Source organism: Gigantopelta aegis, chromosome 4, assembly GCF_016097555.1.
Source record: "Gigantopelta aegis isolate Gae_Host chromosome 4, Gae_host_genome, whole genome shotgun sequence".
Lineage (NCBI taxonomy): Eukaryota > Metazoa > Mollusca > Gastropoda > Neomphalida > Peltospiridae > Gigantopelta > Gigantopelta aegis.
The window spans coordinates 3,727,294-3,747,911 of NC_054702.1; the positions used below are offsets into that span (position 1 = coordinate 3,727,294).

Here is a 20,618-nt window from a genome sequence, read left to right on the forward strand (position 1 = left end):
TATCTGTTGTGTTTCAGAGTGGGTGTAGTTAGTCCCATGATAAAGTCTGTGTTATATCTGTTGTGTTTCAGAGTGGGTGTGGCTAGTCCTGTGATAAAGTCTGTTATATCTGTTGTGTTTCAGAGTGGGTGTGGCTTGTCCTGTGATAAAGTCTGTGTTATATCTGTTGTCTTTCAGAGTGGGTGTGGCTAGTCCTGTGATAAAGTCTGTGTTATATCTGTTGTCTTTCAGAGTGGGTGTGGCTAGTCCCATGATAAAGTATGAGTTATATCTGTTGTGTTTCAGAGTGGGTGTAGTTAGTCCCATGATAAAGTCTGTGTTATATCTGTTGTGTTTCAGAGTGGGTGTGGCTAGTCCTGTGATAAAGTCTGTTATATATGTTGTGTTTCAGAGTGGGTGTGGCTAGTCCTGTGATAAAGTCTGTTATATCTGTTGTGTTTCAGAGTGGGTGTGGCTAGTCCTGTGATAAAGTCTGTTATATATGTTGTGTTTCAGAGTGGGTGTGGCTAGTCCTGTGATAAAGTCTGTTATATCTGTTGTGTTTCAGAGTGGGTGTGGCTAGTCCTGTGATAAAGTCTGTTATATCTGTTGTGTTTCAGAGTGGGTGTGGCTTGTCCTGTGATAAAGTCTGTGTTATATCTGTTGTCTTTCAGAGTGGGTGTGGCTAGTCCTGTGATAAAGTCTGTTATATCTGTTGTGTTTCAGAGTGGGTGTGGCTAGTCCTGTGATATAGTCTTTGTTATATCTGTTGTGTTTCAGCGTGGGTGTGGCTTGTCCTGTGATAATGTCTGTGTTATATGTGTTGTTTTTCAGAGTGGGTGTGGCTAGTCCCATGATAAAGTCTGTGTTATATCTGTTGTTTTTCAGAGTGGGTGTGACTAGTCCCATGATAAGGTCTGTGTTATATCTGTTGTTTTTCAGAGTGGGTGTGGCTAGTCCCATGATAAAGTCTGTGTTATATCTGTTGTTTTTCAGAGTGGGTGTGGCTAGTCCTGTGATAAAGTCTGTGTTATATCTATTGTGTTTCAGAGTGGGTGTGGCTAGTCCTGTGATAAAGTCTGTGTTATATCTGTTGTTTTTCAGAGTGGGTGTGGCTAGTCCCATGATAAAGTCTGTGTTATATCTATTGTGTTTCAGAGTGGGTGTGGCTAGTCCTGTGATAAAGTTAGTGGTAAAAAAAGCCAAACTCTCGCCAGTGGTGAGTCGAGCACTAAACACAGTAAGTCACACCATTTGAAATTGTTGATCTTATATTGCAGTTTTTAAGAGTGAGCCGTATAAATTAAAAACATAAAAGATTTTAATTGATCTATATTTGTGAGGATTTGTTTGTTAAATATGTAAACAGTGATTAACTCTTTTCAATTTGATCACCCATTTTATTAATGGAGAAATATGTACTTTTGTTTACATTTGTTTGTTTTTTTCCTAAAGTTACTGCCCTTAAAGTGGATTTCGCTCTCACTATTTATACTGCAAAATGACATCATCTGTCACTGTACTTTTGTCACTAAATATTTCCCTAAAAAATGTGCAGTTTTGGACATTTTTTTTGTGTAAAGTTTTGTGTTCCCATGGTAATGAACCACATATTTTAATATCTTGATACAGGAATTCATAACACTTAAACTTGAATTGGGGGTTTGACAGTGAAAAAACAAATTCAGTTTGAAAATAAACCAGCATTATGACATAGTAAATAATTTTGTGATGTGTGTAAATGGGCAGGATGAAGGTTTAGTGTTGGACAGTTTACCAGACCATCATGAAAGTAGACCTAGTTTTATCATGAATATAACAGAGCAGAAAAAACTTTTTTTATTTTTTTATTGAAGCTAGAATGCTTAATATCTTCCACGTGTATTTCTACTGACAACAGTGTGTAGGCTGATTCTGATTCTGATTCTGTTTCTGTTTCTGTTTGTCATTCTCATTCTCATTTTCATTTTCATTCTCAATCTCAATCTCAATCTCAATCTCATTCTGTTTATAATTCTGATTCTGTTTCTGTTTATAATTCTGATTCTGTTTCTGTTTATAATTCTGATTCTGTTTCTGTTTATAATTCTGATTCTGTTTCTGTTTATGATTCTGATTCTGTTTCTGTTTATGATTCTGATTCTGATTCTGATTCTGATTCTGATTCTGATTCTGACTCTGACTCTGACTCTGACTCTGACTCTGACTCTGACTCTGACTCTGACTCTGACTCTGATACTGATTTTGTTTATGATTCTAATTCTGATTCTCTTTATAATTCTGATTCTGTTTATGACTAATTTTATTTTTGTTTCTGATTCTGATTCTGATTCTGATTCTGTCAATAATTCTGATTCTAAATGTTTTTCTGATTCTGAATCTGGTTCTGTTGTTGCAGGCAATAGATGAGCACCCTGATGCTGTGTATTCCTCCTCAGAGTTTCAGAAGATATTTGGCGAGCTCGACAAGGAAGTGGAACACAAAGAGGTAAACAGTAAAAGTGTTGTTTTGTTTAACAACACCACTAGAGCAGATTGATTTATTAATCATTGGCTATTGGATGTCAAACATTTGGTCATTCTGACGCTCAGCTAGTGAGTTTGATCCAACGATTCAGGCACCTCAGATGAGCTGTGTTATTGACAAGTCCGATCTCGCCACTATTACTGATGATAATACACAGCTTTCTACATATTATTATTGACAAGTCCGATCTCGCCACCTTTACTGATGATAATACACAGCTTTCTACCTATTATTATTGACAAGTCCGATCTCGCCACCATTACTGATGATAATACACAGCTTTCTACCTATTATTATTGACAAGTCCGATCTCGCCACCTTTACTGATGATAATACACAGCTTTCTACCTATTATTATTGACAAGTCCGATCTCGCCACCATTACTGATGATAATACACAGCTTTCTACCTATTATTATTGACAAGTCCGATCTCGCCACCATTACTGATGATAATACACAGCTTTCTACCTATTATTATTGACAAGTCCGATCTCTCCACCATTACTGATGATAATACACAGCTTTCTACTTAATATTTAGTTTATTAATTAAGTTAAAAAGAGAGTTGGCCACGAATACTAGTAGTTACGAAAAATCATCATTGGCCAAATTTACAAATGTTATGTTTTACTTAATGCAGGTAAATATTTACAATAGTTAAACACCTGTGTTTAATAAAATGTTGTTTAATGCCGTTTTCAAATTGTCATTTTAACAAAGTAAAGTAAAGAATGGAGGGTGGCGTTGTACAATGCCACCTATACTAGTGTTAAGTTATTCCCCTTGACTACACATTCCTGATATTATTTAGTGTATGCTCTGACTTGTTTTCATTGCAGCGACCTGTGGTAAGATGGTTTGAAAACCCGCGTCTTCGAATGGCTCAACGTGTGTTCCTACACCGGTATTTCTCCTATCTCGGGAGTGTGGTGGCATTAGTCAATGTGCTAGCTATATCGGTAAGTATACCACAATGATTCAGTGTATTTTCCTACACCGGTATTTCTCCTATCTAGGGAGTGTGGTGGCATTAGTCAATGTGCTAGTTATATCGGTAAGTATGCCACAGTGATTCAGTGTATTTTCCTACAGCAGTACTTCTTTCTAGGGAGTGTGATGACATTAGTCAATGTGTTAGTTATATCGATAAGTATACCACAATGATTCAGTGTATTTTCCTACACCGGTATTTCTCCTATCTCGGGAGCGTGGTGGCACAAGTCAATGTGCTAGTTACATCGGTAAGTAGACCACAGAGATTCAGTATATTTTCCTACAGCAGTATTTCTCCTCTCTTGGAGAATCATTGTAGTACATCTATATCAGTAGGTATACCACAATGATTCAGCAAGTAATATTTACATGTGTATATATTTTTGTGTTTAATTCTAACAGATGTGCCTGGAAACAGTAAACTCAAACAAGTACAGTACTGGTTGTTTAATAACTTGTTTAGATCTACCAAGTACAAACTGCGGTGTATGCAGGAAATGGTCGTGTTGATGTCCCATAAGTATTGCCATTGATTGTTTAATACCTTGTTTAGATCTATCAAGTACAAACTGCGGTATGTAGGAAATGGTAGTGTTGATGTCTCATAAGTATTGCCATTGATTGTTTAATAACTTGTTTAGATCTACCAAGTACAAACTGTGGTATGCAGGAAATGGTAGTGTTGATGTCTCATAAGTATTGCCATTGATTGTTTAATAACTTGTTTAGATCTATCAAGTACAAACTTAGGTATGCAGGAAATGGTAGTGTTGATGTCTCATAAGTATTGCCATTGATTGTTTAATAACTTGTTTAGATCTACCAAGTACAAACTGCGGTATGCAGGAAATGGTAGTGTTGATGTCTCATAAGTATTGCCATTGATTGTTTAATAACTTGTTTAGATCTACCAAGTACAAACTGCGGTATGCAGGAAATGGTAGTGTTGATGTCTCATAAGTATTGCCATTGATTGTTTAATAACTTGTTTAGATCTACCAAGTACAAACTGCGGTATGCAGGAAATGGTAGTGTTGATGTCTCATAAGTAGTGCCATTGATTGTTTAATACATTGTTTAGATCTACCAAGTACAAACTGCGGTATGCAGGAAATGGTAGTGTTGATGTCTCATAAGTATTGCCATTGATTGTTTAATAACTTGTTTAGATCTACCAAGTACAAATTGCAGTATGTAGGAAATGGTAGTGTTGAAGTCTCATAAGTATTGCCATTGATTGTTTAATAACTTGTTTAGATCTACCAAGTACAAACTGCAGTATGTAGGAAATGGTAGTGTTGAAGTCTCATAAGTATTGCCATTGATTGTTTAATAACTTGTTTAGATCTACCAAGTACAAACTGTGGTATGCAGGAAATGGTAGTGTTGATGTCTCATCAGTATTGCCATTGATTGTTTAATAACTTGTTTAGATCTACCAAGTACAAATTGCAGTATGTAGGAATGGTAGTGTTGAAGTCTCATAAGTATTGCCATTGATTGTTTAATAACTTGTTTAGATCTACCAAGTACAAACTGCGGTATGTAGGAAATGGTAGTGTTGAAGTCTCATAAGTATTGCCATTGATTGTTTAATACCTTGTTTAGATCTACCAAGTACAAACTGCGGTATGCAGGAAATGGTAGTGTTGATGTCTCATAAGTATTGCCATTGATTGTTTAATACCTTGTTTAGATCTACCAAGTACAAACTGAGGTATGCAGGAAATGGTAGTGTTGATGTCTCATGAGTATTGCCATTGATTGTTTAATAACTTGTTTAGATCTACCAAGTACAAACTGTGGTATGCAGGAAATGGTAGTGTTGATGTCTCATAAGTATTGCCATTGATTGTTTAATACCTTGTTTAGATCTACCAAGTACAAACTGCGGTATGCAGGAAATGGTAGTGTTGATGTCTCATCAGTATTGCCATTGATTGTTTAATAACTTGTTTAGATCTACCAAGTCCAAACTGCGGTATGCAGGAAATGGTAGTGTTGATGTCTCATAAGTATTGCCATTGATGGTTTAATAACTTGTTTAGATCTACCAAGTGCAAATTGCAGTATATAGGAAATGGTAGTGTTGATGTCTCATAAGTATTGCCATTGGTTGTTTAATAACTTGTGTTTCAGTTTGAGTTGGCTACCCAGTATGACAGTTCAGTTGGCTCGAGCCATTCCATATTAAGGGTAAGTACTATATCGTAACATTTTGTGTGTGTCTTTCTCTGTTTCTGCCTCTCTCTCTGTCCCCCCCCCCCTCTCTCTCTCTCTCTCTCTCTCTCTCTCTCTCTCTCTCTCTCTCTCTCTCTCTCTCTCTCTCTCTCTCTCTCTCTCTCTCTCTCTCTCTCTAATATGTCTAATTAAATTTCATGAGATTGATTATTTTAAGATTGGTGATGATTCTTATAAATCTTGTCTATGTGGTGTTAATATTTTTGTTACTGTCAATGTATTTTTCAGTATATTTGCTAATAGAAATAAAAAAATTAATTTTCCAGGTGACAATATTTCAAAATCTTAGGTAACCATAACTTGATTCACATCATTTTCAGTCAGGTAACGGATTGGTTTGTTACACAAATTATATTTGCACAGGTAATAAAATACCGATAGTCGTGAAGTTGTGCTTGTTATAGTATTTAGAACTTTTATTATTAAATGTGAGTGTGTAAAGGCTTTATTCATATTATTTAAACTGAATAAACAGATATTTATATAACTTAAACTGGATAGTCAGGTATTTATGTTATTTAAAGTGAATAAACAGATATTTATATAACTTAAACTGGATAGTCAGGTATTTATGTTATTTAAACTGAATAAACAGATATTTATATAACTTAAACTGGATAGTCAGGTATTTATGTTATTTTAACTGAATAAACATATTTATATAACTTAAACTGGATAGTCAGGTATTTATGTTATTTAAAGTGAATAAACAGATATTTATATAACTTAAACTGGATAGTCAGTTATTTATGTTATTTTAACTGAATACACAAGTATTTGATGTGTTATTTAAATCAGATGGTTAGCTATTTCTGTAATTAAACTGATTAGTGAAATATTTATGTTATATAAACTGGATGGTGAGAGATTTATGTTATAAATATAAACTAGATAGTGAAATATTTATGTTATATAAACTAGATAGTGAAATATTTATGCTATATAAACTAGATAGTGAAATATTTATGCTATATAAACTGGATAGTGAAATATTTATGCTATATAAACTGGATAGTGAAACATTTATGCTATATAAACTGGATAGTGAGACATTAATCTTATATAAACTGGATAGTGAGATATTAATGTTATATAAACTGGATAGTGAGACATTAATGTTATATAAACTGGATAGTAAGACATTAATGTTATATAAACTGGATAGTGAGACATTAATGTTATATAAACTGGATAGTGACACATTTATATTATGTCAACTGAATAGTGAGATATTTGTTGTATAAACTGGATAGTAAATTATTTTGTATATAAACTTGATAGTGAGATATTTGTTGTATAAACTTGACAGTGATATATTTGTCATATAAACTATTATATAAATTATGTAAGTAATTTCACGTGGTGTTTTCAGATTTTGAACTTTGGTTTTGTGCTGTACTACGTGCTGGAGCAGATTGTCAAGCTGTGGGCAGCAGGCTGGCGGCGCTACGTCCACGAGAAGAGCAACATCTTCGACGGCATCATCACGCTCGCTCTCGCCGTGCGTTTCATTGCAAACATTTAAACTCATTAGATACTACAGTGAAACCCCTCTAAACTGGACACCCTTGGAACCAAGACAAATGGCTGGTTTTAAAAAGGATCCAGTTTAGAGAGGTTAAGTTCTGTCTTAGTTTTTAAAAAAGGACTGTAAAACATCCGGTTTTGAGGGAATTCCGGTTTACTGAGGGTCTGGTTTTGAGAGCTTTCACTGTACTTTGTGATTCAAAGATTTAATTGTTTGCTACTTATATTTGTAACCGGTCAATTTCAGAATTTTATTTCTTACACGTCCGTTTACACATGTACGTGTGTTAACAGTTTCAAGACATATGACTGGCTGCTCCTAGGTGATGACCAGGTCATCAATGCCATACATCCAATGAAAAAACAGCATGATCGAAATCAATTACACTGTGATGTAGTTAACCTGACAATCATTTGTCTGTGTCGCTTAAGTTAGCTACATGTGCAAAGGCTGTAAATAACTTTTAGTGAAAAAAGATGTTAAAATTTGCTAAGAACCTGTTTTTTTGTGGATGTGTAAAAGTTAGAATAATACATTCATGTCTATTATATATCATTTATCTAACAACTCGTTTAAAAACGTATCAAACTCGCTTTCACTCATTAGATACATTTTAAAACAGTAAATGGCATCTAATGGCCACTAATGTATTATTATCTATATATTCCTTTTGAAAATCGCCTGTTTCCCAGGTTCTTTTAATTTAGATAAATTCAGCATTGTCATTCATAAACTAATTCTGCACAAAATGCAATAATGCAGAAAATATTATTTCAAAGCATATATTCTTAAAATATTCGATTCCTTTTTACATTTATTGAACCAGGCAAATTGAAATTTAGTAAATTATTGAATTCTAATGATACACACATTCTTATGAATTGCATAATGTATGTTAAACTAACACTTAAATATAGATCCGCTACTTGCTAGCTGTTAGTTAATGTATTTTATTTACTAATTTCATGTTCTTGAATATTGTAAACTATTATGTAAACTGTTGTATATGGGCTGATGGCCTACACACAGAAGTAAATAAACAATAAAAAATTTCATACTTAATAAGTCTCATTACATAATTCATATTTTATGAATCTACACCTTATTTTATGAGTCTGCTACTTTAAATATTTAATTAGTTGAGACTACTCTATTGTTATTTTAAAATTTAATGAGTTATAATTCTGTTCATATTTAATTAGTAATGATATCATGTTTGAATATTTATAATGATATTTGTTTTTAATTGTTGTAGATAGGAGAAATAGTTTCCACAGCGAAGTATCGTATTCCTTACTCCCCTAAGTAAGTATCTCACAAATATATAGTATTTCATAAAATGAAAAATAGACAAATTAATTTTTTCAATCTAGCTCTTTTGTGATAGAACACATTTTGTGCTAATTTTATTGTGATATGTGTATTGCTTGGTGAGGTAGATGGATGTATTCGTTTTGAGTAATTTAGCATTTTGTATCATGAAGCTAAATAGATTTTTGATTTATTAATATTTATCTCAGTGATTTGTTGATACTCTAAACTCATATTAGACTTGCCATTGCTTACTTAACAGAGAAAGCTCTTAGATTTGAATAGATGAAAATTTGTATAGAATGAAAACTTGTATTATGAATGACTAACACAACTGTTTTATTGCAGGAACAACGTTGATGACAGTTTGGTTTTGTTGAACATCATAAAATTTGTCAACATTTTTATCATTGTCCGACTGTTGAGAATTATTCCTCATATTAAGGTACTTGTCTTTTTAGCATCATCTACACATTGTCTGTCATCATCTACACATTGTCTGTCATCATCTACGCATTGTCTGACATCATCTATGCATTGTCTGACATCATCTACACATTGTCATCATCTACACATTGTCTAACATCATCTACTCATTGTCTAACATCATCTACTGATTGTCTGACATCATCTACTCATTGTCATTGTCTAAAGTCATCTACTCATTGTCTAACATCTGCTCATTGTCCAACATCATCTACTCATTCTCTGACATCATCTACTCATTGTCATCATCTGCTCATTGTATAACATCATCTACTCGTTGCCTAACATCATCTACTCATTGTCTAACATCTACTCATTTTCATCATCTACTGATTATCTAACATCATCTACTCATTGTCTAACATCTACTCATTGTCTAACATCATCTACTCATTGTTTGACATCATCAACTCATTGTCTGACATTATCTATTCATTGTCATCATCTACTCATTGTCTAACGTCATCTACTCATTGTCATCATCTACTGATTGTCTAACATCATCTACTCATTGTCTGACATCATTTACTCATTGTCATCATCTACTCATTGTCTAATATCATCTACTGTCTAACATCATCTACTCATTGTCTGACATTATCTATTCATTGTCATCATCTACTCATTGTCTAATATCATCTACTCATTGTCATCATCTACTGATTGTCTAACATCATCTACTCATTGTCTGACATCATCTACTCATTGTCATCATCTACTCATTGTCTAACATCATCTACTCATTGTCTGACATCATCTACTCATTGTCTGACATCATTTACTCATTGTCATCATCTACTCATTGTCTAATATCATCTACTGTCTAACATCATTTACTCATTGTCTGACATTATCTATTCATTGTCATCTACTCATTGTATAACGTCATCTACTCATTGTCATCATCTACTGATTGTCTAACATCATCTACTCATTGTCTGACATCATCTACTCATCATCTACTCATTGTCTAACATCATCTACTGTCTAACATCATCTACTCATTGTCTAACATCATCTACTCATTGACATCATCTACTCATTGTCTGACATAATCTACTCATTGTCTGACATCATCTACTCATTGTCATCATCTACTCATTGTCTAACATCATCTACTCATTGTCTGACATCATCTACTCATTGTCATCATCTACTGATTGTCTAACATCATCTACGGATTGTCTGACATCATCTACTCATTGTCATTGTCTAAAGTCATCTACTCATTGTCTAACATCTGCTCATTGTCCAACATCATCTACTCATTCTGACATCATCTACTCATTGTCATCATCTACTCATTCTCTGACATCTACTCATTGTCTAACATCATCTACTCATTGTCATCATCTACACATTGTCTCACATCATCTACTCATTGTCTGACATCATCTACTCATTCTCTAATGTCATATACTCATTGTCATCATCTACTCATTGTCTACCATTATCTACTCATTGTCATAATCTACTCATTTTCTACCATCATTTACTCATTGTCTAATGTCATCTACTTATTGTCTGACATCATCTACTCATTGTGTGTCATCATCTACTCATTGTTGGACATCATCTAATCATTGTTTAACATCATCTACTCATTGTCTAACATCTACTTATTGTCTGTCATCATCTACTCATTGTATGTCATTGTCTAACATCATCTACTGATAGTCATGATCTACTCATTGTCTAACATCATCTACACATTGTCTGACATCATCTACTTATTGTCTAACATCATCTACTAATTATCTGGCATCAGCTACTCATTGTCTAACATCTACTCATTTTCTGTCATCATCTGCTCATTGTATAACATCATCTACTCGTTGCCTAACATCATCTACTCATTGTCTAACATCATCTACTCATTGTCATCATCTACACATTGTCTCACATCATCTACTCATTGTCTGACATCATCTACTCATTCTCTAATGTCATATACTCATTGTCATCATCTACTCATTGTCTACCATTATCTACTCATTGTCATAATCTACTCATTTTCTACCATCATTTACTCATTGTCTAATGTCATCTACTTATTGTCTGACATCATCTACTCATTGTGTGTCATCATCTACTCATTGTTGGACATCATCTAATCATTGTTTAACATCATCTACTCATTGTCTAACATCTACTTATTGTCTGTCATCATCTACTCATTGTATGTCATTGTCTAACATCATCTACTGATAGTCATGATCTACTCATTGTCTAACATCATCTACACATTGTCTGACATCATCTACTTATTGTCTAACATCATCTACTAATTATCTGGCATCAGCTACTCATTGTCTAACATCTACTCATTTTCTGTCATCATCTGCTCATTGTATAACATCATCTACTCGTTGCCTAACATCATCTACTCATTGTCTAACATCATCTACTCATTTTCATCATCTACTGATTATCTAACATCATCTACTCATTGTCTAACATCTACTCATAGTCTAACATCATCTACTCATTGTTTGACATCATCAACTCATTGTCTGACATTATCTATTCATTGTCATCATCTACTCATTGTCTAACATCATCTACTCATTGTCATCATCTACTGATTGTCTAACATCATCTACTCATTGTCTGACATCTACTCATTGTCATCATCTACTCATTGTCTAACGTCATCTACTGTCTAACATCATCTACTCATTGTCTAACATCATCTACTCATTGACATCATCTACTCATTGTCTGACATAATCTACTCATTGTCTGACATCATCTACTCATTGTCATCATCTACTCATTGTCTAACATCATCGACTCATTGTCTAACATCATCTACTCATTGACATCATCTACTCATTGTCTGACATCATCTACTCATTGTCATCATCTACTGATTGTCTAACATCATTTACTGATTGTCTAACATATCTACTCATCGTCTGACATAACTTATTGTCTAACATCTACTCATTGTCATCATCTACTGATTGTCTAACATCATCTACTCATTGTCTAACATCATCTACTCATTGTTATCATCTACTGATTTGTCTAACATCATCTACTCATTGTCTGATATCAACTCATTGTCTAACATCTACTCATTGTCTAACATCATCTATTCATTGTCTAACATCATCTACTCATTGTCATGATCTGCTGATTGTCTAACATCATCTACTCATTGTCTGGCATCATCTACTGATTGTCTAACATCATGTACTGATTGTGTAACATCATCTACTCATCGTCTGACATCATCTACTCATTGTCTAATGTCGTCTACTGGTTGTCTAACATCATCTACTCATTGTCTGTCATTGTCTACTCATTGTCTGTCATTGTCTACTCTTTGTCTAACATCTACTCATTATCTGACATCATCTACTCATTGTCGAACATCATCTACTCATGTTTAACATCACCTACTCATTGTCATCATCTACTCATTGTCTAACATCATCTACTCATTGTCTAACATCATCTACTTATTGTCTAACATCATCTACTCATTATCTAACATCATCTACTCTTGTCTAACATCATCTACTCATTGTCTAACATCATCGAGGGGCAGGATTTAGTTCAGTCGGTTGAGCATTCACCTGAGATGCTTGTATCTCAAAATCGAACCACCTCGGTGGATCCTTTCAACTGACTGGGATGTTCCTAATAGTGTTAGTTAATTTGAGATTTTCAATATGGAAGCAATTAGTTTTGACCCATTTTACAAATTGTATTCAATTTTTTTTTACAATATTACATTCGCAAAACAAATGAGGGCGGGATTTAGCTCAGACGGTTGAGTGCTTGCCGAGGGTGTTCGTGTCGCAGGATCAAACCATCTCAGTGGATCCATTCAACTGACTGGGTTTTTTCTCATTCCAACCAGTGCACTACAGCTGGTCAAAGGTCGTGGTATGTGCTTTCCTGTCTGTGGGAAAATGCATATAAAAGATACCTTGCTGCATTAGGAAAAATGTAGCGAGTTTCCTATGATGACTACGAGTCAGAATTACCAAATATTTGACATCCAACAGCCAATGATTAATTAATCAATGTGCTCCAGTTGTGTCGTTAAACAAAACAAACTTTCTTTCCGAAACCAAATGATTTAAAGTTTCAGTTGTCAATCTACAAACGGTACATCTATCTGCTGTGGGGGCGAAACGTAGCCCAGTGGTATAGAGCTCGCTTGATGCGCGGTCGGTTTGGGATCGATCCCCGTCAGTGGGCCCATTGCGCTATGTCTCGCTCCAGTCAGTGCACCACAACCGGTACATCAAAGGCTGTGATATGTGCTATCCTGTCTATGGGATGGTGCATATAAAAGATCCGTTGCTGCTAATCGAAAAGAGTAGCCCATGAAGTGGCGACAGCAGGTTTCCTCTCTTAATATCTGTGTGGTCCTTAACTGTAAATAAAATGTGTTGAGTGCGTCGTTAAATAAAACATTTCCTTCCTATCTGCTATGTTTATTTCATACATAAACCTATGTGTAGTTAGATTCCTGTGTATTAGTCTAAAAAACTGAAGCCACATTAGTTTGGTTTCAGGAGTGGTTCTACAAGGTAGTAAGAAGATCTTATTCCAATCAATATTGGTACCAAACTGATTTTCCTTTTTTTTCTTTGGCTTTCCAAACACTGGCTGAATTTAACAGTGTGAAATATCAATCTTTGAATCTTTCTTTGCTGATAGTAAGCATGAATTCACGGCTCTCTGGCCCAACACCATGTTCAAGCAGGCTGTCCAGCGATACTGCTTTTTTCTACATTTTGGTCTGTGTGCTATTTTTCCTACTTTTTCTTCAAAACACCTACTTTTTCCTACTTTTTTGTTTCAAAATGCTGCAATTTTTTTTTAAAGTGTGTATATTGCTTATGTTATTATAAAAGTCAACAGTTATAGGAATTTGTTTTGTTTTTACTGCAAGATATATCTCCCAACTTGTGGCACCATATAATTTCAACATATTAAATTTACACACTGAAAGCCAATGTGAGCTGAAATTTAATTTGACATTAATATGCTTTCTGTTTTAGCTGAATTTGACTGTAAGCTAAATGCATCAACATTACTGTATATATAAATATGTATATCGATTAATGTAGTGTAGAACAATTTCAAATAACCATATAACGTGACCAGGTACAAACTGAGCACCATATAAAGTGTTTAAGTGTAATATCAATAAGGCCAAACAAAATAAATGTCTCATCTCTGGTGAGTGTGTGCATCGATTTTGACCCTCATGCGGCAAAAAAAAAATGGTTTAATTTCCCGCCGTATGACATCGATTTTTGTCTAACTCTTCTTGGTAGGACCTGAAACTGCATTTGGAACCAAACTAGTCTGTATGCTGACTTGGACCATTTGCTTTCTTTAAGTATTACAATACATTTTGATTGAAGATATAATGGCAAAAAATTCTATATGAGGAATAGAGATTGTACAATAGTTGGAAAATTGTTCATTGGACATACATGTAGATGTTCCATCTCTGTTTACTAAATCACAAATTTGCAAAAAGCCAACATCTATTCAATGTTTTCAAAATACAAAACTTTCATCCAGGTTTTTGTAATGCCCTGGAATGCATTTTTCATCATTCTAAAAACGCACGTTCATCTATGAAATAATGGCTATTGAGACAAGCTCTAGTTCTTTATAGACAGTATTTTCCCATTTAAACATCACAGAGTTTAGCATGTCCCTGTTATAACCGTATCCCGATGTGTTGCATGTTTGTAGATTAACTAAACGTAGTGTACATTTAAACATCACAGAGTTTAGCTTGTCTCTGTTATAACCGTATCCCGATGTGTTGCATGTTTGTAGATTAACTAAACGTAGTGTACATTTAAAAATCACGGAGTTTAGCTTGTCTCTGTTATAACCGTACCCCGATGTGTTGCATGTTTGTAGATTAACTAAACGTAGTGTACATTTAAAAATCACGGAGTTTAGCTTGTCTCTGTTATAACCTTACCCCGATGTGTTGCATGTTTGTAGATTAACTAAACGTAGTGTACATTTAAACATCACAGAGTTTAGCTTGTCTCTGTTATAACCGTATCCCGATGTGTTGCATGTTTGTAGATTAACTAAACGTAGTGTACATTTAAACATCACAGAGTTTAGCTTGTCTCTGTTATAACCGTATCCCGATGTGTTGCATGTTTGTAGATTAACTAAACATAGTGTACATTTAAACATCACAGAGTTTAGCTTGTCTCTGTTATAACCGTATCCCGATGTGTTACATGTTTGTAGATTAACTAAACGTAGTGTACATTTAAACATCACAGAGTTTAGCTTGTCTCTGTTATAACCGTATCCCGATGTGTTGCATGTTTGTAGATTAACTAAACGTAGTGTACATTTAAACATCACAGAGTTTAGCTTGTCTCTGTTATAACCGTATCCCGATGTGTTGCATGTTTGTAGATTAACTAAACGTACATTGTCATGGGCTAACACTAGGATCTGTGCCTTCAACGTAAAGTGATTGATGTGTTTAATGTTTGTAGATTAACTAAACGTACATTGTCATGGGCTAACACTAGGATCTGTACCTTCAACGTAAAGTGATTGATGTGTTTAATGTTTGTTTAGAGCTGTCAATAATCTCAGGTTTTTATCAGATTTTGTTTTAATTCCAGTATTAAAAATGTGTTTTTCAGGCAATGTCTGTTGTGGCCAGTACGTTAATAGATCTGGTGAAAAATCTGAAGGCGTTTGCTGGAATTCTTCTAGTAAGTGTGATCTGTACAGGTCGTCTAATAGCTGTGGTCTGTGTACACAAAATTATCTTTTGAAATCGGTCAAAGCTGATGTATTTTGCTGATTTTACAAATATTTATTTTAATACAGGATTTCTGAAGACATTGGAAGGTTTTAAATAACTTCTCCAGTTTTTCTGACTACATATTCTAATACATTATAAAACATGTTGCCATTGTAGTAGCATGAGCATTAAATAATGCTCCTATTTCAATAATAATAGAAATGACTACATTTGTTGTTCCTAATTATTCTTAAATAACATATTTAAAAAAAAGAAACGTTTTTTTTTTTATCACAGTATTGTCTGATTTATGATAATAATGTTACTAAATATCACTGCTACTTAACATAATAATGATAGAAACGTTTCATGTTTTGATGAAAATTGTCTGTAAAATTTGTCTGTTGTTTATACTACTTTTCCCGTGAATTTTAATTTAACTTTAAATGTTTTTATTTTCACCTTGATCATTAATTTTTTTCTGTACTTATGTACAATATTCAATATTGTTCATGCTAGGGTGTCATTAAATGTTTATTCACTGTTTGATAGAAATGGGTTCATCAGTAGGAGTCATTGCAGGGGGAAACCAGTTTGTAATAGACCCCAGTATAGACCGTAATGATTTTCTTATCGCTGTTCTCTGCGTAACATCGACAACTAGCACCTAAAACTGGCTGTGTACAAAGACACCATTTACCGAAAAACCAGATACAACATTTTTGAAAATTCTGAAAAATAACTAAAGATACCAATTCTATTTATATAAATTATTGAGTCTGGTATCACTCCCGTTGTATGTATCTCCGACCCCTAACTCTTGAAAAGAAAAAGTTACATTGAAAAAAGAAGAAAAGGAAAACCAGAAAGAAAGAAAAAAATAGCGGACTACTGGGATTTTCTCAAAGGATGGACATGCCCAGTTCCCATTGTTCTCCCTTGATATTAACTGCTCTGATCTGCTTCTTTTTATGTTACAGGTGAACTATTACATGTTCGCCATCCTCGGAATGGAGTTGTTCCATGATGTGATCAAGTTTGAAAACGCCAGTATAGCCAACAGGTAACAAGTCATGCTTATTGTTATCTCACCATGACAAACTCAGAAGACGAGATAGCCAACAGGTAACAAGTAATGCTTATTGTAATCTCACCAAGACAAACTCAGAAGACGAGATAGCCAACAGGTAACAAGTAATGCTTATTGTTATCTCACCATGACAAACTCAGAAGACGAGATAGCCAACAGGTAACAAGTAATGCTTATTGTAATCTCACCAAGACAAACTCAGAAGACGAGATAGCCAACAGGTAACAAGTAATGCTTATTGTTATCTCACCATGACAAACTCAGAAGACGAGATAGCCAACAGGTAGCAAGTAATGCTTATTGTTATCTCACCATAACAAACTCAGAAGACGAGATAGCCAACAGGTAACAAGTAATGCTTATTGTTATCTCACCATGACAAACTCAGAAGACGAGATAGCCAACAGGTAACAAGTAATGCTTATTGTTATCTCACCATGACAAACTCAGAAGACGAGATAGCCAACAGGTAACAAGTAATGCTTATTGTTATCTCACCATGACAAACTCAGAAGACGAGATAGCCAACAGGTAACAAGTAATGCTTATTGTTATCTCACCATGACAAACTCAGAAGACGAGATAGCCAACAGGTAACAAGTAATGCTTATTGTTATCTCACCATGACAAACTCAGAAGACGAGATAGCCAACAGGTAACAAGTAATGCTTATTGTTATCTCACCATGACAAACTCAGAAGACGAGATAGCCAACAGGTAACAAGTAATGCTTATTGTTATCTCACCATGACAAACTCAGAAGACGAGATAGCCAACAGGTAACAAGTCATGCTTATTGTTATCTCACCATGACAAACTCAGAAGACGAGATAGCCAACAGGTAACAAGTAATGCTTATTGTTATCTCACCATAACAAACTCAGAAGACGAGATAGCCAACAGGTAACAAGTCATGCTTATTGTAATCTCACCAAGACAAACTCAGAAGACGAGATAGCCAACAGGTAACAAGTAATGCTTATTGTTATCTCACCATGACAAACTCAGAAGATGAGACAGCCAACAGGTAACAAGTAATGCTTATTGTTATCTCACCATGACAAACTCAGAAGATGAGATAGCCAACAGGTAACAAGTAATGCTTATTGTTATCTCACCATGACAAACTCAGAAGACGAGACAGCCAACAGGTAACAAGTCATGTTTATTGTAATCTCACCAAGACAAACTCAGAAGACGAGATAGCCAACAGGTAACAAGTCATGCTTATTGTTATCTCATCTTGACAGTCAGAAGAGGAGATATGAGTATTACTTTTTTGATGATGGCCTTTATTTAGATCCATTTCTCACAAACTGTAAAGCTTTGATCAATGAAACTTGGTTTATATTTGCGTCTGAATATTTGTCTCAGTGTGTTACAAAAATATATATATTTTACATCTCAAACTATTTCTTTATTAATCGAATCAGTATATAGTAGGCGAGTGGCATTTAATTCTGTAAAAAAGATGTTACATATGACAGACAAAAATTACACTTCATTATATTTCAGATATTTCTTGTTTCAGCAAGTGCTCCACAACTGGTATATCAATGGCCGTGGTATGTGCTATCCTGTCTGTAGGATGGTGCATATAAAAGATCACCTTGCTACTAATAGAAAAATATAGCTGCTTTCCTTTAAGACTATATGTCATAATAACCCAATGTTTGACATCCAATAGCGGATGATTAATAAATCAATGTGCTCTAGTGGTGTCGTTAACACTTCATGAGACACAGACAGTACTTTATACTTTGTTTTGTTAAACATATTTCTTCATGATTTGCAGCTCCAGCCCTTTGTTCCAGTGTGGGACATATCAACAACTTGGCTACTGGGCTAACAACTTTGATGATTTTGCTGTGAGTATCATTGTAATGTTATTAGATGCAATGGTAAATGATAGATGTGATTGTAGTGAAATGAAATGAATGTTTAACGACACTCTGGCACATGATGTTAGTGTTACTAGATGTTATGGTAAATTAATGTAGTTAAATGTGATGGTAATGATATATTGCAGGTAGTAATGTCTTTAGATGTGATGATAATGAGAAATGTGATGGTAGTATCACTAGATGTGATGGTAATGCTTTTAGATGTAAATGTAATATAATTAAATGTGATGGTAATGTCATTAAGTGTGATGGTAATGTCACTAAATATGATAATAATGTAATCAGATGTGATGGTAATGTAATTAATTTGATGATAATATAATTAGATGTGATGGTAAAATTGTGTGTGTGGTAATGTAGTTAAATATCACTAGATGTGATGATAATATAGATAGATGTGATAGTCATAATGGATGTGTTGATAAATAATGTAGTGTCACTAGATGCGATGGTTGTGTTATGTGAGTTGATGGTTGTGTTATGTGAGTTGATGGTTGTGTTACATGACTTGATGGTTGTGTTATGTGAGCTGATGGTTGTGTTATGTGAGTTGATGGTTGTGTTACACGAGTTGATGTTTGTGTTATGTGAGTTGATGGTTGTGTTGTGTGAGATGATGGTTGTGTTACACTAGTTGATGTTTGTGTTATGTGAGTTGATGTTTGTGTTATGTGAGCTGATGGTTGTGTTATGTGAGTTGATGGTTGTGTTACACGAGTTGATGTTTGTGTTATGTGAGCTGATGGTTGTGTTATGTGAGTTGATGGTTGTGTTACATGACTTGATGGTTGTGTTATGTGAGTTGATGTTTGTGTTATGTGAGCTGATGGTTGTGTTATGTGAGTTGATGGTTGTGTTATGTGAGTTGATGTTTGTGTTATGTGAGTTGATGTTTGTGTTATGTGAGGTTGTGTTGTGTGAGTTGATGGTTGTGTTGTGTGAGTTGATGGTTGTGACATGAGATTTCTTGCGAATATGATGGTTGTGATGTGCCACTTATAGAATTGTGTTTCTTTTATTCCAGGCTGCGGTTGTGGTGTTGTGGGACATCATGGTTGTTAATAACTGGATGGTTTTTCTTGAAGCGTTCAGGAAAGTGACAACTGCGTGAGTATTGTTCACAGTTCCTAGCTCATACTAGAGAAGCCATGTACTTTAGTTACCCATTGATTCAACAAGATGGGGGGTTATGTGAAAATGCACCAAATTTGGCATTTGAATATTTATGAGTAAATATAGGTCAACCATAATTATTTTTGTTTTAGTTATGGAAAAAAACTTGTCTGAATGTTTTGTTCACCATGTTTAGTATATATATCACTTGTTTTGTCTTGTATATTAAAGCAAATCAGTGTGTTATGTGTAGTTGGTGGTAATGTGTGATGGTATATTAAAGCAAATCAGTGTGTTATGTGTAGTTGGTGGTAATGTGTGATTGTATATTAAAGCAAATCAGTGTGTTATGTGTAGTTGGTGGTAATGTGTGATGGTATATTAAAGCAAATCAGTGTGTTATGTGTAGTTGGTGGTAATGGTAATGTCAGTGTGTTATGTGTATTGTATATTAAAGCAAATCAGTGTGTTATGTGTAGTTGGTGGTAATGTGTGATTGTATATTAAAGCAAATCAGTGTGTTATGTGTAGTTGGTGGTAATGTGTGATGGTATATTAAAGCAAATCAGTGTGTTATGTGTAGTTGGTGGTAATGTGTGATTGTATATTAAAGCAAATCAGTGTGTTATGTGTAGTTGGTGGTAATGTGTGATTGTATATTAAAGCAAATCAGTG

General features: G+C 34.4%; 1 protein-coding gene across 1 annotated transcript in view; it reads left to right on the forward strand.

Annotated features, from left to right (window-relative positions):
- LOC121372677 (two pore calcium channel protein 2-like) overlaps positions 1-20,618 on the forward strand; it is a 43,983-nt gene that overhangs the window by 17,568 nt on the left and 5,797 nt on the right. The window contains exons 13-23 of the mRNA XM_041499125.1: positions 1,138-1,219; positions 2,378-2,467; positions 3,348-3,467; positions 5,641-5,697; positions 7,115-7,243; positions 8,526-8,575; positions 8,930-9,026; positions 15,733-15,804; positions 16,817-16,899; positions 18,722-18,794; positions 19,855-19,937. Of these exons, the coding sequence (XP_041355059.1) occupies positions 1,138-1,219; positions 2,378-2,467; positions 3,348-3,467; positions 5,641-5,697; positions 7,115-7,243; positions 8,526-8,575; positions 8,930-9,026; positions 15,733-15,804; positions 16,817-16,899; positions 18,722-18,794; positions 19,855-19,937 (936 nt within the window). The remainder of the gene's footprint in view (positions 1-1,137; positions 1,220-2,377; positions 2,468-3,347; positions 3,468-5,640; positions 5,698-7,114; positions 7,244-8,525; positions 8,576-8,929; positions 9,027-15,732; positions 15,805-16,816; positions 16,900-18,721; positions 18,795-19,854; positions 19,938-20,618) is intronic.